The 15,940-nt window shown below is 37.6% G+C and overlaps 3 protein-coding genes across 7 annotated transcripts; 1 reads left to right on the plus strand and 2 right to left on the minus strand.

The window, feature by feature from the left end:
* The first annotated feature begins 4,738 nt into the window (after positions 1-4,738).
* On the plus strand, positions 4,739-5,739 carry LOC306880778 (M-phase-specific PLK1-interacting protein-like). Its single transcript, XM_079434538.1, has 2 exons — positions 4,739-5,189; positions 5,415-5,739. The coding sequence occupies exons 1-2, from the start codon at positions 4,842-4,844 to the stop codon at positions 5,610-5,612; spliced, it is 546 nt and encodes a 181-aa protein (XP_079290664.1). The 5' UTR covers positions 4,739-4,841; the 3' UTR covers positions 5,613-5,739.
* Positions 5,740-6,362: 623 nt separating this feature from the next.
* Positions 6,363-12,239, minus strand: LOC306880776 (ras-related protein Ral-A-like). 3 transcript variants are annotated; one of them, XM_079434534.1, is made up of 7 exons: positions 12,189-12,237; positions 11,837-11,983; positions 10,032-10,063; positions 9,427-9,620; positions 9,135-9,343; positions 8,839-9,013; positions 6,363-8,550 (listed from the first exon to the last, which is right to left on the minus strand). In XM_079434534.1, exons 4-7 carry the CDS (start codon positions 9,526-9,528, stop codon positions 8,428-8,430), a joined length of 609 nt encoding a protein of 202 aa, XP_079290660.1. In that variant the 5' UTR covers positions 9,529-9,620; positions 10,032-10,063; positions 11,837-11,983; positions 12,189-12,237; the 3' UTR covers positions 6,363-8,427. The 3 variants fall into 3 exon arrangements, with proteins under 3 accessions (XP_079290660.1, XP_079290659.1, XP_079290661.1); XM_079434533.1 differs by lacking the exon at positions 10,032-10,063 and having other exon boundaries at positions 6,539-8,550; positions 12,189-12,239; XM_079434535.1 differs by lacking the exon at positions 10,032-10,063 and having other exon boundaries at positions 6,867-8,550; positions 9,427-9,530; positions 11,837-12,237.
* A 378-nt stretch (positions 12,240-12,617) lies between these two features.
* LOC306881786 (UPF0415 protein C7orf25 homolog) lies at positions 12,618-15,940 on the minus strand. 3 transcript variants are annotated; one of them, XM_079436060.1, is made up of 2 exons: positions 15,879-15,940; positions 12,618-14,900 (listed from the first exon to the last, which is right to left on the minus strand). In XM_079436060.1, the coding sequence occupies exon 2, from the start codon at positions 14,880-14,882 to the stop codon at positions 13,575-13,577; it is 1,308 nt and encodes a 435-aa protein (XP_079292186.1). In that variant the 5' UTR covers positions 14,883-14,900; positions 15,879-15,940; the 3' UTR covers positions 12,618-13,574. The 3 variants fall into 3 exon arrangements, with proteins under 3 accessions (XP_079292186.1, XP_079292187.1, XP_079292188.1); XM_079436061.1 differs by having other exon boundaries at positions 15,753-15,900; XM_079436062.1 differs by having other exon boundaries at positions 12,741-14,900; positions 15,888-15,935.

The raw sequence follows: 15,940 nt of genomic DNA on the forward strand, positions 1-15,940 counted from the left end.
ATAGAAAAACACCTGCAAATTAAGAAAACAACTTCCTCAATTTGACAACGCACACGCTGCAAATGATCACAACACAACCAAACAAAGAAACACACTGCATATAGAAAAAAACGCCTGCAAATTAAGAAAACAACTTTCGCCAATTTGACCCGGTCCGTGTATCATCCGATCATTTGTTTTTTGAATGAATATTGATAGTAGAAAAATGAGAAAACGGCACCTATTTTCATTTTTTTGTTTGTTCAGAAAAGTGCAAAAACAAGAATTTGCCTCGATTTTCATTTTTTGGTTCACGGGTAGAAAACAGATAAAAGACTTCAAAATTTGTTTTCCTCTTGTGGGTGGTCATGAGATGCTCCTTTCTGCCGATTGGTCAACCAAATCTGAACCCTTGACATCATCAGTCTTTCCTCTCTTCCTTTCAAGAAAATAATAGTCCTCTGCTGCTATATCAGTATACCGATTCATAAACTGTACGGGGCAGCAGATCGGGCTTTCTTCTGTGCAAACTAAGCGTTTTACAGAAATATTTATTTCAGAAATTTTAATCAGCACCCAGCCTGTTTTATTTAGCTGTGCAGAGTTAAATCAGTGTGAAGCTGCACTACCCACTGGGTGCAGAGTGGATGAGAAGCACAGATAAAAAAAAAAAAAGACACCAACAGGTTTTGCTGTATTGGAAATTATTATATAATCACACCTTCATTCCACACAGAGCCCCAAAATAAAACAACAGGTTTATTATATTTAGATTTAGGCTATATCTGTCAGAGAGTCACCACAGTCACCGCAGTCTCCACTAACGACACTCACCAGATCCCAATCCCCTGATTTCTGATCACCACCACCTGTCAACACTAATCAGCAGCACTATATCCCTGCATTCTTCCCGTTCACTCACTGTCTGGTCTCAAACTTTCCATGTTGACTAACCTGTCCCACTTACCTTTTGTCTACTTACCAGTTGTTCCAGTGTTCCTATCCCTGTTCTCCACCATCTCCACGCTCTGCTGTTACCTCCGGATCCCCTGGAAAAGGACATTCACACTCAGATAAGCCCCTAGAGACATTCCCATTCCCCACCTGCTTACCTGGACATTCTGCTCATCTCGTTCTCCTCTGCTGCTACTCAATAAACCTGTTGATTGTTTTGCACTAACCCCTGTGTCTATCTGCTGACAATATCTCTATGTATTCTTGATTGGATTCATTTATTGAATGAGGACGGGAGTTTGTTATCCTTCTGTGACTTGTGTTCTAAATAACTACTGAACATAAACAATTTAAGTGCGTTATAAATGCCATTCCAAAAAGTTTTATAAATCTATTTATAAATCTATACAAATCTTTTGCTAACATGCCAGATGAATCATGTGAACACTCATCACTTCTCTTTAATGGTAATGACCTCAAAGCTTCCCAACAAACTTATTTGTTCTCATTTATCTATAGACTGGGCTTTCTTCTGTGTAGATTCTATTCTTTGCATCAGCTGGGCATAGCAAGATATATGACAGCTGTGATAGCCTACCATGCTTGCCCAGTAAGTTTGTTTAAGTAAATAATTATTTTCAAAATAAATATTTTAAACAATAATACAAAAAGGAAAGAATGCAATTGGGTATAATAGGTCTATAACGTTCACGCAAGAAACTGTCATTATGACTGACAACCGGAGAAGAGAGATATTAAAATACATACTCTCCTGAGTTATAATGTACACTGTAAAAAAAAAATCTGTAGTTTTTACAAAATAATTCAGAATAATTTTGTAAAATTTTCAGTATAAAACTGTAAGTTACAAACAGGAAAATTTGAATGTAAACCACTAAATTCAACAACACACACTGCTATTAAAATCTGTTTTGTACCTTTCACATACTGACGACCACCATAATAATGCAGGTAGTAAAAGAGAAAGTCACATGAATAATCAAAGCTAATCACAGGTAGCTTCACAAGTAGAAGTATACTAATATGCCGTTAGACTGGGTTGAATATACACAGAGTCATTCATGCAAACACAAAACACCATCGTGGTAACACACATGATACTTAATGCAATAAACTTTCATTAAACAACAGAAGATGTAACATAAAGCCCAAATGTACATAACTGATAACAAAAACTATTAAAAAACATGATTATTTAAACAAAATACTTTCAAATGTGGAGTAAAGCAGAGAATTCTGGGAATATCAGTTTACAGTTTTTGACTAAATTATACATTGATTTGTTATTTTTACTTCTAAAAACTGTACAATTAACAGCATTTTACTGTAAAATTACATGCGATGTCTGGTTAGATCTTTTACAGTTTTTTCAGTAGCTTTTTTTACAAAATTTTACAGTTAAAATTACACTTATTTTTTACAGTGTAGTCTTGTATTTTATTAAAATTTATTATAATGGGTATCTCAAAATATGCGCTCGTGCGAGACGTGAGCTGCTGCCCACTCGCACATAGGAATGCCAGATTTTAATTAATTAATTAATGATTCACTCGTAAAGATGGTCATCTATCACCACCTACTGGATGGACTGTATATCAGCACTCATGGAATGCAGCTGGCCAATAAAATTCAAGGAGCAGAACTAAATGTGGTATAAAAAAAAATTGTTGTTTGTTTTTTGTTTTTTCACACACATTTTATTTCGAGTACTCTCGTCATAACAAGAACATACAAGGTTTCTGGGTATTTTTAGGACTGCAACAATAACAGTAAACAAAGAAAATTGTAGAAGTGACCAGCCTTCAGAGGGTGGATGATGGAGGGGCATTTGAGGTGGGACAAAGTTAGTCTGGGAACTCAGTAAATATGGGAATCGGAGGGCTAGAACATGAGCAAAATCTAGGGTGTGAGGAAATAGGTCACTTGCCTGGGAGACTTAAGAGGAAACACAGTTCATCTGAGTGCCACATTGTTTCTCAATTAGCTGGCCTATGTCTTCAGTGACACAGTTTTGTCCCATAAAACATTTTGTTCTTCACGTTTTGCAGACAAAAGCATGCCTCATGTCCCAGTCTGCATTTTTGGTGTGCATGTACTTGTTTGTTAATTTCAAACTCAATTTTAAGGCTATTCCAGTCACACCTGCGTCTGATCTTTAGCCCACTAATGGTCATCATTGCTTTTCTCCGGCAGGACAAAAACACTGCAGTTGGTCTGCCAACCTTATCTGAGTTGAGACATTTATAACACTGAAAAAAAATATCTAAAAACAGCATCCAAATGAACTAACACCGTGATTTACATTGCTTTACCATGATTTACAACTTATATTATTTTCCTAAATTACTTAGTAGTGACAATTAGAAAATTCTAATGCCATGTATTCTCACTGCAGAAGTTCCCAAACGTAATGTCTCAAGATTTAGATTGCCTTTTAAGGCCACACTTTCTTGGTAATTCTGATTTCCAAATTAAATAATAGCAAAACCAAACACTGCTCCACCGATGACACTTTGACACAAGAGCTTTGAAATGAACAAAATAATGTATTAAAAGAAAACATGCTTGAGAACTCAATCCATCAGCAGTTCTGAATCAGAACACTAGTGCTGTGGGAAAGCATAATTCCTCCTCACTATAAACCTCTTATCCTCTCAGCACAAAACTTTGTCTTTGATTAATTATGATCTGTTTTCAAGAGCACAGCTAATAAAACACGGACGTGACCTCAGCAGAGGACTATTCACAACAACAGGACCCCTGGCCCCTTCCACACATTTTTTTTTTCATGTTAACTGTGCTTTGCTATAGTGAAAAGATTTGTTATACACATTAATCTGCTCATTCCTTTATTTTCTTATAAGACTATGGAAAAAGTAACGGTTACACTGACCTCTACTGACTGCTGAAGAGAAACAACCGTTTAGTTTCCAATGTAGCCTACACACACACACACACACACAAAGTGTAGGATTTACTTTCAAAATAATTTTCACTCAGAAATACTAGTGAATTTCATAAATAGTTAAAACGGAAAGACGCATGACATTAAAATTGAAAGTATAAAAACTGAATAGTATTTTATTGTTAACCATACCCCAATAATCTTTGTTTTATTTACATCTACAACTTGAAGAACTTGATTTTTACATTGAAGAAAATAAAGCACAGTTTATGGCTCTCACAAATATCTTAGTAATACATAAAGAGATATAAATACTGCTTTCGATAAAATACAATAGTAATAATAATATTTTTTTAAATTCCCATACACTTCCCAGGGTGTGAGTTCTTAATTTTACATTTGGTGCAGGTTTTAGACAACTTTACATAGTTTTTTTTTTTTTTTTTTTTTTTGCTATGCAATTTAGAGAAATTGTAGAGAAAAGCACATGCAGAGTAGTGAAATTAGAGAAAAATTAGACTACAGGAGAAAAAAACTGTAGCTGTTCATGTCAGTTCATGTAAGGAAGGCTATTTACACATGTATCTCCCAGATGGTCTACAAGTGTATAAACTGATACAAAATAAGGCAAAAAAACAAAGTTAATGCCAAGTGTTTGCCCCGTTTTTTAAATTAATTAATTAATTAATTTTTATTTTTTACTAATACTTGAGGCAACGAGTGTCTGAACTACACTGAAACTTTTCTTAAATGGATGGCGTTTATTGGTACTTTCGATGATGAAACGATGGGCGCTTCACGCGCCGTGAGAATAGGCGGCAGTACCGAGTCTTTCATCGACTGTTACATTCAAATGATAATCACCGAGAGACGGTTCTTGTTCCGGGTCGTGCTGTTTTGTTATGCTAAGTGAAAAACGTGTTTAAGAGCGTCACGTTATAAATACACTCATTTTGAGGTTTGGGAAACAGATCAGGACACGATGCAAAGACCACAGTTTCGCCATCCCCGCCAGGGCTCTGGTCCGCGGGCCGCAGGCTTCCGCAGCCCGCCTCCAGCCTTCGGCAGGACAGGGAGTATGTTTCCATCGCCTCCGTGGGCGTTTTCAACTCCACCGCCGCCGTTTGGACCTAGATTTGGACAGTGTTCTCCCAATACCCCACCGAGAGAGTTTGGTGGTAACAGAGGCGGCGGCGGCGGTGGTGGTGGTGGGAAGTATTTTAGCGACCAGTCTCCGGCTCACACACCGCGCAGATCGAGCCCCAGTCCCCGCGGCGCACCGTTCAGACGCTCGCCGTATGAGAGCCCCAGACGACACTCTGGATATCAGGTAGTTCACTCGCGTTCAGGGCCTAATTAAAATACTTATGCGCAATTTGAGTTTTAAACATTTTTGTGCTGTAATTTCACTTCTCTGCGGTATTTTGCTGCTCTAATCCGAGTTCATTTCTGCGAACTATGTGCGTTTGTTTTGTTGTTGTTGGTTTGGACACTGATACAATCTGTGAGTAACTGGTCGTTTAACGTCTTTCTGCATGACAATTTTCTCCTTAAGGGTTCACCACGGACATCCACACCGTTTGGGTCAGCGCATGGCAGGGAGAGAGGGACAAATGATATGGAAAAATATTACAAACCATCAATGCTCCAAGATCCCTGGGCTGACCTACAGCCCATCTCAGTTACACAAACGCAGTCTAAATGCAACTCCAAACAAACCAATACAAGCAGACAAGGGAGGTACTACAATTAAAACGTTATCTAACTTCAGTGAAAGGGAAAAGTCACTGAACAGTCCTTTTTTATTTAGTGCACCAGTAGTGCACTAAATTTTTAAAGTCAAACGGAGCCAGCCGAACACATGGACCTGAGGCAGGATTCACCAGCAATAATTCTTGAGAAACTGACTATACAACATTTTCTAAAATCATATGTACTTGCTTGTAAAAAGAGACATTTCTCTTTTACTTTTATATCTGCACCTCAACGACAGGATCATAAAAATGGGGTGCTATTGTAACTGGCAGCCTATTCATAGTAGTTTGCCATCTCTGGCCCACTCCCATGGAGTTTGCAAATCCTTCATTGAATTCAGAGGAATATGTCGTCAAGCTCAAAATGCAGTCTAACAAAAGATGTCTGATCAACACATCCATCTACCTCTCAATATTGACTGTGTGCTGTTAACTAGAACAGGTCAGGTCAAGTATTTGTAAGTTTGGCTCCTTTACTAATTTTCTATGGACTGTTTAGTTTGTTTTGTTTTTTACTTTTTATTTTTGGTGACTTTTGGTTTTATCACAGTCTATGATCATTTTTTTGTATGTGTGTGTGTATATATATATATATATATATATATATATATATATATATATATATAAATAAAAACACAGACTGGCAACAGGCATTGTAATCATAAACAGCCCACAAAGAGCTATTGTTGAATTATAAGACAAATATAATTAAAAGTTGTAATGCAATACAGTCCTTGTCAAAAAACATTGCCAGTTGAAATCTGTTACGCTTTATTTACTAAAACCATGTTTAATATCTTCAAAATTAATCTTACCATGGATAATGTAGATAAAACACCATAACATTACTACACATCTCTGCAAGTTGTAATTCAGTCTTTTCTGTAGGCATTACGTTTTTGCTGTACAATATGAATCTCGTATTGGAGGTCTACAAAAATAGATTTTATTAATGTAACAAACATTTTACTTTTTTTTTTTTTTAAGTTCAGTATGCTTAAGTGTTTGCATTTCATTTTCATTCAACATTCATATCACCATAATTACTGTCGTAATAATTACATAATTACATTACATCAGTGCTGTCAGTTTTCTTTGTATTGGTTGTCAGCTAGTTCTTTCGATAAAGCTTATAATTTGCCCTTACCCTATTTTGCATTCAGATTTCTGCATGTTCTTTTGCCAAGAGACGCCCAAAATATAGAATGAAAGTGTATCTAAGTGTATAAGAAAGACTCAAACAATAGATGCTTATATTAAAATGTCTTGTATTGTAAACTTTTTTTTTTCTTTGCACTCAAAGACACACTTTTTAAAGTAATAAGGGGTCTCTTGAGGCATCAGCTATTGATATGTCAGCATCATTGCCACATGGCACGCTTACCGCACAAAAAGACCAATCAAGAGCTTGTTGAGGGATAGTAACCCACTATGACTGACTAAACCAAGGGAAAGAAAAACTTGAATGTGCCACAGTACACACATAAAGATTTGGTAAAGACAGTCACAAAGTTAACATTTAAAAGAAACAGTAATTATAGCTGCAAAAGAAAAAATCTGTAATGTGGAAATAAACTGTCAACCTCACATTTATTTACACATGGATGTGCTTATTCAAAACCATTCATCAAAGGGTGATGATTCTTGTTTACTCCAGCTCTGCAGGTGTCTGAAAAGCAGATTGTGTCCAGCCCTTAGAGTTTCTTAGTTTTAGTATGAGTGTGCATGATTTCACAATATACTCTTCCCCTTAGAACTAAAATTCAGAAAATTTTAATTTACAATAGAAAATATAATTACACAGGATAAACTTAGCAAGAAATATTCCGTTGCATATAAGTTATAATAAAGGACACAATTCAGTCTGTGTAATAAAACATTCCAACCTGTTTTCACAGTTAAGTCAACTCGAGCTAAATGGCGTTCTCATTTCTAAATCGCAAAATCTGTGTGCCCCTAGATAGCACAAAACAAACCTCTAAATCTGGTGCCATACAGGGATGAGTGAATAAGCCCTTTTAACTAATGTTTTATGTATGTGTGTTTAAGGAGAGATGGGTTATGTTAAATCATGTATTTACAACAAGTTTGGTGCACTATTAGAATTAGGATATTAAAATGAAATAAAGGACAGTGCCAACTTTTCTGAAATGCATGGGCTTTTAACCTTTTAGACTGCCTGAATTCAAAGAGGTTTTGGTAAAAAAAAAAAGCCAATTGAGAATAAGCTCCATTGATCCCTGTGTTTATTAGCTATTTTAATCATTTGTTTGGGTAATATTTAGCATTGCCTATGTTAGGCAAAGATATATAGCTATAATTTTCTTTTAGAAAACTACCTAAAAGCATTTATGCAGCTTGACACCCAACGTTTTTGTAACATTAAGGCTTTACTTTAGGAAGTAAAACAGAAGGTTTAAATCCTCATAACATGAACTTGCTAACAAATAGTTCGGAGTAGTAGTATTTTTTTCTACAGTGTTAGTGTTTAGCAATCAATGTACTCACATTCAACTAAAAGCAACTAAAGTAAACAGAATCTAAGTCATTAAAAATGATTATAGTAGTCAGTTCTGGTCTGCTTGAGCTAAGAAATGTTTTTATCTGATATGTCAGACCTTTGATACTGTTTGACATTTTAATGCATATCTTATACCCATTGAGAAACAACAACGAGAAGAAACAGACACAGGCTGTGTTTTAAGGAGATAATCTCCAGCATTTTTGCCTGGAGAGTGATGAAACCTGATGGATTTTTTTGGAAGCAGTGGAAGGGTAGAGAAAATATGTTAGTGTTATAGTGCGACCCAGTCGTTATAAAATGCAACATCTTTCTCGAATTCTCTTTGCCAAACTTTTCCTCTTCTTTTTTCCATTTTTCTCTTTGTCATCTTCCATTTTTCTGGCTCTGATTTCACGCATGAGATCAAAAAACACCTGGAGAGATTATGAAGTTTGTTTGAATCATTAGTACTGCTAATACAGAATGATTCATTCTGCTTGGTGAAGGGATAGTTCACTTAAAAATGAAAAACTCATCATTTACTCACTCTCAAGTCATCCATACATGAATATTCTGCACAATTTCTTTTAAATTGCTCAGAAAAAAATTATATGGGCTTGAAATAACATATGGGTGAATAAATGACTATTTTCATTTTTGATTGAACTATCCCTAAATGTATCAAATGTAATGGCTGCCAAAATAGTTTTTGTATGGCCTACCTTATCTACGTTGGCACGGGTTTTGGCAGAAGTCTCGACGTAGCTGACTGCCCACTGATCTGCTCTGGCCTTGGCCTCCTCCACCCCGACTTGCCGTCGGTCCTCTAAGTCTGACTTATTTCCCACCAGCAGGAAAGGTACGTTCTCCTCCTCTTTTACCCGAAGGATCTGTTCTCTGAAGTTTAGAGTTAAAATGAGAAAACTGCACATGTTCGTGAACATATTTTGCCAAGCTTTTGACTTGTACCCTGCAATACCAGTGTTGTGTTAATCACCAGTTTTCAAGTCATCTCTACCTGAAATCAGCAGTAGCAGCAAAGGATTCAGATTCTGTGATGGAGAACACGCAGAGAAATCCCTCTCCGCTCCGGAAGTAGTTGTCCCGAATAGCAGCGTAGTCCTCCTGTCCCGCTGTGTCGAGGATGTCGATCTGAACCTCCTCTCCATCCAGAACCACCTTTTTTCTGTAGCTGTCAGCCTTGGTGGGCTCATAGTCTTCCACAAACTTTGAAAGAGATCAGCACAATTATACTTTGTGGTTAATCTCAATGTACACATGATGTGAAATTCCTAAATATTAAGTCTTACCTCATCATACATGAATTGCAGTGTTAGTGCTGACTTGCCCACGCCTCCACTGCCCACCATTATCACTTTGTGAAGGGCCAAAGCATTCTTGTTAGCAGCCATGGCTTCAGGCACCAAGAGATGGTGGCAATGCAGTGAAGAAGTAGTGAAAAATCAGAGGTAGATGGATATTAAGGGAAACCTAGAAGGAAGAACTTCGAGAGGAAGAGAGCAGATGATAAAGAATGGTGTTTCATGTACAGCAGTAACTATTTTAGTCATTCAGGAACAATTACCAACATTCATTACTAATAATATACCTGAACCCTTTCAAGTGAGTCAAACATGTTTAGGGTGTTACTTGTGAATAATCAGCTTTGTCTTGTTCCCATCATTCACCCTGTTTATAATGATGATAACAGGCCTACTTTCTTTTTGGTCCCCTGAGAAAATGCTAAAACAATGAGGCTTCTCATAAAAGCTAGCATAGCATTTGTTGGTTCCCTTCCTAACTGACACTTACATCATTGTTTACTAGAGTGAAGGGAAAAAAAAAAATTGACAATTCTCTTAAAGAACTGCTGATGGTTCGCCCAAAAATGTAAGTTCTATCATCATTTACTCACCCTCATGTCGTGTATGACTGTATGACTTTCTTCTGTGGAACATAAAATATATGTTAACAGTTTTGATGACCATTGACTTCCATTGTATAGACAAAAAAACCACTGCGACATTTATCAAAATATCACCTTTAATGTTCCACTGAAGAATAAAGTCATACAGGTCTGGAATCACTTATATCGTGAGTAAATAACAGAATTTTCAGGGTGAATTATCCTTTTTAATCTTCCTATCAAATGTGATCAATGTGGAATTAATTGCTTCCATATAGCCAAATAAATCCAAACTTTAAAACACAAGAGTAACCAACTGTCCAGATTGTGAGACTATAGGTCATAAGGGTAATGTGATTATATGTAATGAGTATATAAAAAAACCTCTTTGAAAACCTGAAATCATGGGCGGAGTCACTACACAATAATATAGGATTACTGCTGTTGACTCGAGTGCTAACAACAGCAGTTGCTTTAGGTTTACTCCGTTTACACGGCTCATCTGTGGAGTATATGGAAAGGGTGTGGCATACGTTATGCTTGATCGTTGACTGCTTCCACGTGATTGACACCACATTAACAAGCTTGTTGGCACAAAGAGTGAGAAGAAAAAAAACAATGGAATATTTAAATGAGCACTTGACTAATGGGGCATCACATTTCTATAAAGGGGCCTCAGTAGGCTTTTGTTTGTGGCCCTGGTTCATTTTAATAACACATGAGAATGTTACAAGGTTGCATAAAATGAAGTTAATATTTCTGAACCAAAGACTATGGTTTTGAACTGGTCTGTAAATATACAGCAATGAAAGGGCCTTTTGTTAATTCATACAGATTGCAAGGTCAGAGAAAACAAGTGAAATATCCAAAAGATATCATGTGCTTCTAAAATAACATTGTCTGTCATTATAGCAGTATATTGACTCATTAGCCTTTCAAAACAGACTGAGCGTTATGTCTAAGTATATTGTATGAAAATTATAATTAAATATTAAACATCTAACATATGAAATATCTATCTATAGATGGATGGATAGGTAGATAAAGCACAAAGTCGTCTATTTAAGGGAACTGATTTTGTACCTCAAAAAGACAGACTAGACTATTTTGTAAATACTTGCACAGGCTCCAGACTCCTTTATATGCAGCAGCAGCAGCATTTAAAATCTCAAATATGTGCTGTTAGATTCACCATAATGTTACTGTATATGCAAATATGTTTTACGAACAGAGAGCGGACTGCGGAGGACTTATATGACAAATAAACTAACTTTAGGTCGTGATCCATTACATATCAATTGAACAACGGCTACAACACATGCGCGTGATATTTGACACCTGTTCTGTTCATACAGTCCTTCACAAGAAAACAAGACATGCGCGAATTGTATTAATTCACTGAATAGAAACTAGTGAGGGAATCAGGTTATTCTAATGTCGGGGTCATTCACAAAGGGGATCCCGACCATTCAGAAAGTGCTCATTGATGCAGCTAATGACAGCTGCTGAGCTAGCAGGCTAACTCAGTTGTGTCAAAATGACAAGCAAGAGGGGCTGCTGTAGTTCACAAGCACTTGGGTGTAAAATCATGACCGATTTTCCTGTTGTATTTAAATACTGACAGCGCGCTAACTGCCACTTCCGTGTTTAAGGGAGGATTTGGTTTTAGCACTCCTCCACAGCTAATAGGGAAAACGTACTGCTTGAGGACTTAGTATGTGGTGGTATATCAAACCATCTAATAAAATAAACGAATGGCAGTGTGCTATCACAATAAAAGTTATAGAAAAAGTGTGTACAAATCAGATACTTACCAAATGAACGGGCACTTGCGTGGTCGACGTCTTGTTAGCTTTGCTGCTACGAGCAGATTTGTTTTGCTTCAATGCATGACTCAGAAGGGAGCAGCACTACTGACCGCTTCGGCTGTCTGGGCTTGGTCTTCACAGACTACCAGTTCACTTGTGAATAGACAGAAAATAATCTTCATATATGCTAAGACCTGAACGTGTTAAACAATGCCACATAACTCGATGGGTTACAGCTACAAATAGTTTTAGTGTCGTTTTAAAACTTTCTGTAATACCAGTGTCTTCTAGTCGATGATACTTCTACAGTACCGGGTGTACAGAAGATAACTAAAATTATATTTGGCGACGTCATTACCACAAGAAAATTGTCCGCCTAGAGGTCTCCTGGATAACTGTACAACAGTAGACCAGTAGATAATGCTTGTGCTTTTTAATAGGCATGCGTAGCCTTCAATGAAACAGCAATTGCCCACCTTATTATAGTAGTTCAACCCCAAAAAATCTAGCCACTAAAACTGCTGTGATTATGAAGTTGACAAATTACATACAGATCTCTTACTGAAGCCAGTAGTGAAGGTGAGCTGGACTGTCATATCAGTAACTTTCTAGTTCCCTAACTAATAGAAGCAAGAAAAGTTATTTTGTGAAATAAAATATTTATCTCAATCTCAATTTCATTTCATTAGCTGCACCGTATCATAACAAGAGGCATCTGCAAATAAATGACGCTAGAGCCAACTTTACTTTTCTGATTCACTTTTTCCAATTATTTTTAGTCACTTCATCTCAAGGTCATTTTTATTGATCTCTGAAATCAATTCTCCTCAAGTTCACACAGTTGTTGTTACAGAATAAATACCGATGTAGTTTATATTAACAAAAAACATCTTTCACCACCAGAAAGTGTCTTATTCTTTTATTCATTTCAAGCAAAGTGTGCTGCCTTTAAAATAACTATAACTTGTTTTGATGTTAATAAATATAATTTTATTTGAATTACAAATACAAGAACGGTCATGATATATTATATTTTAAAATAACTTTTCTTTTTAAAATATAATCCTGTGATTACAAAACTGAATTTTCAGCAGCCCTTCTATTCTATAAAAATTGATAATTAAACATTATCAATCTTGATAACGGCTGCTCAATATGTTTGTGTAAACCATAATACATATTTCTTTCAGGATTCTTAAATGAATGGAAGGTTCAAACAAACAGCATTTATTTGGAATAGATACACTATAAATGTGTTGTACAACAATATAACTGGTCTTCAATGAATCAAGGAAATATTCTTTGTGAGGTAAAGCCATTTGAAGAGTATTTATTTGGTACTCTTGCGAAAATGGATGTAACAAGATTAACTAAGACAAATCAGGTTTGTGAAAAGAAACCAAATTGAAAAGTAAAATAACCCTGAGGCATGTAGTCGAGAGATTTGAAAACGAAAGTATATGCCTCTGTTTTAAACACTGTTTTGACACTATATTTTTGATATAATCATACATTTGGTTAATTTGACATCTCTGCTGGCTTTGCATTGAAATGCTGCATTCGAGGCACTGAGCTCACTGAGTTTACATAAAGATTGCCAAGTGTCTGTATCCAACCAGCTGTGCAATTTATTTGCGACTATAAGGTTTTAAGCATCATATATAAGTTTAACCATCTTCATACAATATATCTGTCAATATCTTATACAAAAATCTCCTGACATATCTCATCTTCAGCCCTTCAGTCATATGGGAGTTGCTCTCCATTCTTTCCCCTCAGTGAGTGCGCGAGGTTGGTGGATGAACACGGTGTATCGCACACCCTGGTTAGCAGCAGCGCGAACGAATCCGCTATTCGCAGTCATAGTGATGGCCCGCAGGGTGTCCCCTGTCCCAAAGATCATCAGTGATCTACGGTTCACCTTTGAGCTCATAACCAAACGTTGTGTGCGCTCAGACGGCTGATCCGGAACCACTTTGAGCCTGGCTAGCAGCTCCTCTGCTCGGGATTTTTCTCCTGGGCCTCCTAAAGTATCCAAGATCACGCGGAAGTCCTCAACCGCAGAATGGCAAGCAAACAGCTCTTTTCCCTTCATGAACTCCTCCAGCCGGGGCAGGACCTTCTCTTGGCGCTCCTGGGCGGCCTGCTCCGTCAGCACCACTTCCTTAAAAGTGAAGAGACATTTGCCGTGGCTGAGGGACGACACGTACGTGATTAAAGTGGTGATGTCAAGGTTCACCCTGTTGCACAAGTCCACCTTCACTTCAGTGGGGAAGGCAAGGCTGGCCACAATGGTGTCTCGATCAACACGGGTGTGCATGAGGTCTGTATCATCACTGTCATCGCCATCATCCTCTTCTTCCTCAGCCAAAGCTTCATTCTCTCCCTCCTGGTCCTCTTCCACATAACCATGTTTGTCTTCACTGTCTTCATCCTCTTCCTCCTCTCCACCTTCGATTATTGTATTAACAGCAACAATGTCGCCTCTCACAGAGATGCCCATCTCTTTGAGCTTGTCAGCCATAGGGCTTGAGACCCCATTGTAGAAGGCAAATATAATGTGAGGGTTGCTGTACTGCACAGGCTGCTGCCGACTTGCCTCAAGGAAATCTTCTGCTTGTCGTATCACGCTTTTATCCCCATACTGGCCACGGCCTTGCCAGATGTTGTGCAGCGCCTCTGCCTTGCGCCCGATGGCTTTCACCCATGTGTGTCCGCTGTTCGCCACCACATCGACCACTAACGTCTGTTTCTGGCCGTCAGGGCCCTCGTAGGTGAACACGTGCAGGGCGCTCACCACATTCTCTAGATTCTCAGCTGATTCGACGATGGCCCTCAGATGAGTGAGATTGGTACTTTGAAGGTGGGACTCCTTGATCACAACTTTACCGGCCTCCACCTTCTGCAGGAACTTGAGCTCAGCCCGCAGCTTACTGCAGAGTTTAGCACGACCCTCAACCTCACAGCCTTGGCGACTGCAAATAATTTCCACTCGCTCAAGCAGCTCCTTGGCTACTCTGATCCGGTCCTGCAGTGTGTTGTAAGTAGCCATTGCTGTTGAACATTATTCCTACAGAATGAGAACGAAAAAGACTTAATGACTACAGAGCTGTGAGGCAACATGTTGTACACTACAATGATGAATATTAGCAAATGCTTAGAATTCCTAAAAAATCTGATTTACATAAATTACAATTGAAGGAATAGTTTAACCAAAAATTTAAATTTGCAGGCCATCTAAGATATAAATGTTAATAATAAACCATGGATTTGTTTCTTACAAACATTCAGCTTTTAATTTCACAAGACTTCAGTTGATGCACTAGAGTCAAGTGCATCATTGTGATGTTTTTATCAGCTGTTTGGACTCTCATTCTGATGGCACCCATTCACTGCAGAGTGATGTAATGCTAAATTTCTCAATCTCTGTTCAGATGACGAAACAAACTCATCCACATCGTGGTACACATGCAGCAAATTTCCACTTTTGAGTGAACTGTTCCTTTAAATCAGTTTCTAGCCTGCATCCCAATGTGCATACTATCTATCCTAAATTCTATGTGGTATTAGTCATTTTAAATACTATATAGGGTGGATAGTATGCACATTGGGACGCAGGGAGGGTCTTGTATGAGTTAAACAGAAAACGGAACGGAAATGAACAAGATCTCCCGAGATTTCGCTTTTTAAAAATAAACCATTAATGGCAGCAAAAGCAAGATACAGGAATATTTTAAGTAGAATAAACAAAAATCATAGCACTTAAATGAGGAGGTCTATAAATTTGAATAATTTCGCTAAGGCGTGGTTTTAGAGCAACACTACTGGATAATACATATAAGTAAACAAAGCCTTTCACGAAAATATCAATCAGTGCCCAGATTATCACGTTGTTTTTACACACCGGCTCATAAATACGTACACTTGTTAAAGCCGTGGTTTTCTACATGCCAGTGACATTTCTTCCTGCTTGCTTTAAATAGAAGGAAAACTGTTGACCGTTTAAGTGAAGAAAAGCCAAGTTATCCGGAAACTATTAGATACTTACAGCACATACAGGTTCAAGGTCTGCCTCTTCTGTTGTAAACTGACGCTTTTCTTCAACGAAGT

Source organism: Barbus barbus (assembly GCF_936440315.1).
Source record: "Barbus barbus genome assembly, chromosome: 15".
In the NCBI taxonomy this organism is placed as follows: Eukaryota; Metazoa; Chordata; class Actinopteri; order Cypriniformes; family Cyprinidae; genus Barbus; species Barbus barbus.

Excerpts from the sequence above, each read along its gene's own strand:
- LOC306880778 (XM_079434538.1), top strand. The coding sequence starts at position 4,842 with ATGCAAAGACCACAGTTTCGCCATCCCCGCCAGGGCTCTGGTCCGCGG. Across the intron at positions 5,190-5,414 it reads GACGACACTCTGGATATCAG|GGTTCACCACGGACATCCAC; the intron begins GTAGTTCACTCG and ends TTTCTCCTTAAG.
- LOC306880776 (XM_079434534.1), bottom strand. The coding sequence starts at position 9,528 with ATGGCTGCTAACAAGAATGCTTTGGCCCTTCACAAAGTGATAATGGTG. Across the intron at positions 9,344-9,426 it reads TGCAATTCATGTATGATGAG|TTTGTGGAAGACTATGAGCC; the intron begins GTAAGACTTAAT and ends TCTCTTTCAAAG. Across the intron at positions 9,014-9,134 it reads GCTGCTACTGCTGATTTCAG|AGAACAGATCCTTCGGGTAA; the intron begins GTAGAGATGACT and ends TCTAAACTTCAG.
- LOC306881786 (XM_079436060.1), bottom strand. The coding sequence starts at position 14,882 with ATGGCTACTTACAACACACTGCAGGACCGGATCAGAGTAGCCAAGGAG.